The following is a 1313-nucleotide window of genomic DNA, read 5'->3' as shown; positions in this document are numbered from 1 at the left end:
GAAAGAAAGATCGAAAGAGAAATGGAGATGGAAATCTTTTTCAGATTATAAACAAAGCAGATTCCATTCCTACCTTTCCATTCCGTTCAGCAATGCTGAAGTCGCTTAGCACTGAAGGCCGGGGAAGGCGGCCTGGAGGCAGGGGCAGCAGGTGCCCACGTTGGAGCCCAGGCAGTCGAAGCAGGCCGAGGGGTTCTGGACGAAGGCCTTGCACTGATCGAAGCACTTGGCAATCGCACCAGCGCACTGAAGGCCGAGTTCAACGGTGCAAGCGCTCTCACTGATTATGATTAAATCATGGGTTGGTTGGGGGGGGGGATGTTAACTCTCTAGAGAGCCAAAGAAGAGGAGGAGGAAGAAGAAGCGGTACGGCATGGCGGCAATGCAGGCCACGGCGACGGCGAAGAAGGCAAGCACGAACAGAACGAACTTCATCTTGTCAAGGTTGTTGATAAAAGATGTGCAAAACGGCCCTGCAGAGACAACAGCAAAGTGGTGTGTGAATGTCGTACAACCTTTCCGTGCTGCCTAATTTGCTGCCGTGCCAGCCAACCGGCAGTCCAGAACAAAAATAAAATAAAATAAAAACAATAACAATCGATCAGTTGTGGGATTCAGCAAATGTCGTTACAGGCCCATCGTGCACGAATTGCGGTAAACAACGTTGGTGTGTCAGCGCGAAAGGATTGTTCACATATTTAAATGTCACGAATGCGAGAAAGGGACGAAGAACTGGCGCCAGGCAACGGATTCACTACGATAATCACAACAACCGGATTGAATGAATAATGGCACAAATGCAGATGCTGATGCAGCGGCCGGCTTACATGGAAGCGCTGGAGGGCCTTTCCGCGGCGGGCCTCATGTTGGTCGATCAATTGAAAGAGGCGGGGCGTCAGGTGCGCCTCAAGGATGAAGAGATTAGGTGCGAGGGGGGCAAGGTGGCCCGCCAGCTCGAAGAGGAGCTGCGCCAGCTCAAGGCGCACCACACCACCTCCCTCCAGTCCATCGTCGACCGCCTGGCCGCCACCACTTCCCCTTCGCCGCCCCAGGTACCGTGCAGCGCCAAGACCCTCACCCCCCCCCCAACGCCCGCCCGTGTAGCGTCGCCAAGACCCTCACCCCCGCTACTCGGGTGCACAATCAAGGACCTGCTGGTGGCGTTCGTCGAAGAGGCACAGGCCCAGAGGACGGCGCTCGCGGCCAAGCGCGAGGAGCTGGAGCGGCTGCGCGAGACGCCACCCGGCGCGGAGGCGCGACAGCGGTCGATCGACGCGTTCAACGCCACGCTCGATCTCCTGACGCAGGAGTGC

General features: G+C 56.8%; 1 protein-coding gene across 1 annotated transcript; it reads right to left on the bottom strand.

The window, feature by feature from the left end:
- Positions 1-105: 105 nt before the first annotated feature.
- ACA1_350600 (uncharacterized protein) lies at positions 106-435 on the bottom strand (the record flags this gene model as incomplete). Its single annotated transcript, XM_004357647.1, has 2 exons — positions 106-280; positions 371-435. 2 exons carry the CDS (start codon positions 433-435, stop codon positions 106-108), a joined length of 240 nt encoding a protein of 79 aa, XP_004357704.1.
- Between the last annotated feature and the right edge of the window lie 878 nt (positions 436-1313).

This window comes from Acanthamoeba castellanii, assembly GCF_000313135.1.
Source record: "Acanthamoeba castellanii str. Neff unplaced genomic scaffold scf7180000084692, whole genome shotgun sequence".
In the NCBI taxonomy this organism is placed as follows: Eukaryota; Discosea; order Longamoebia; family Acanthamoebidae; genus Acanthamoeba; species Acanthamoeba castellanii.
Note: the sequence above shows the minus strand (reverse complement) of the source record. Positions and strands in the feature narration are given on the sequence as shown.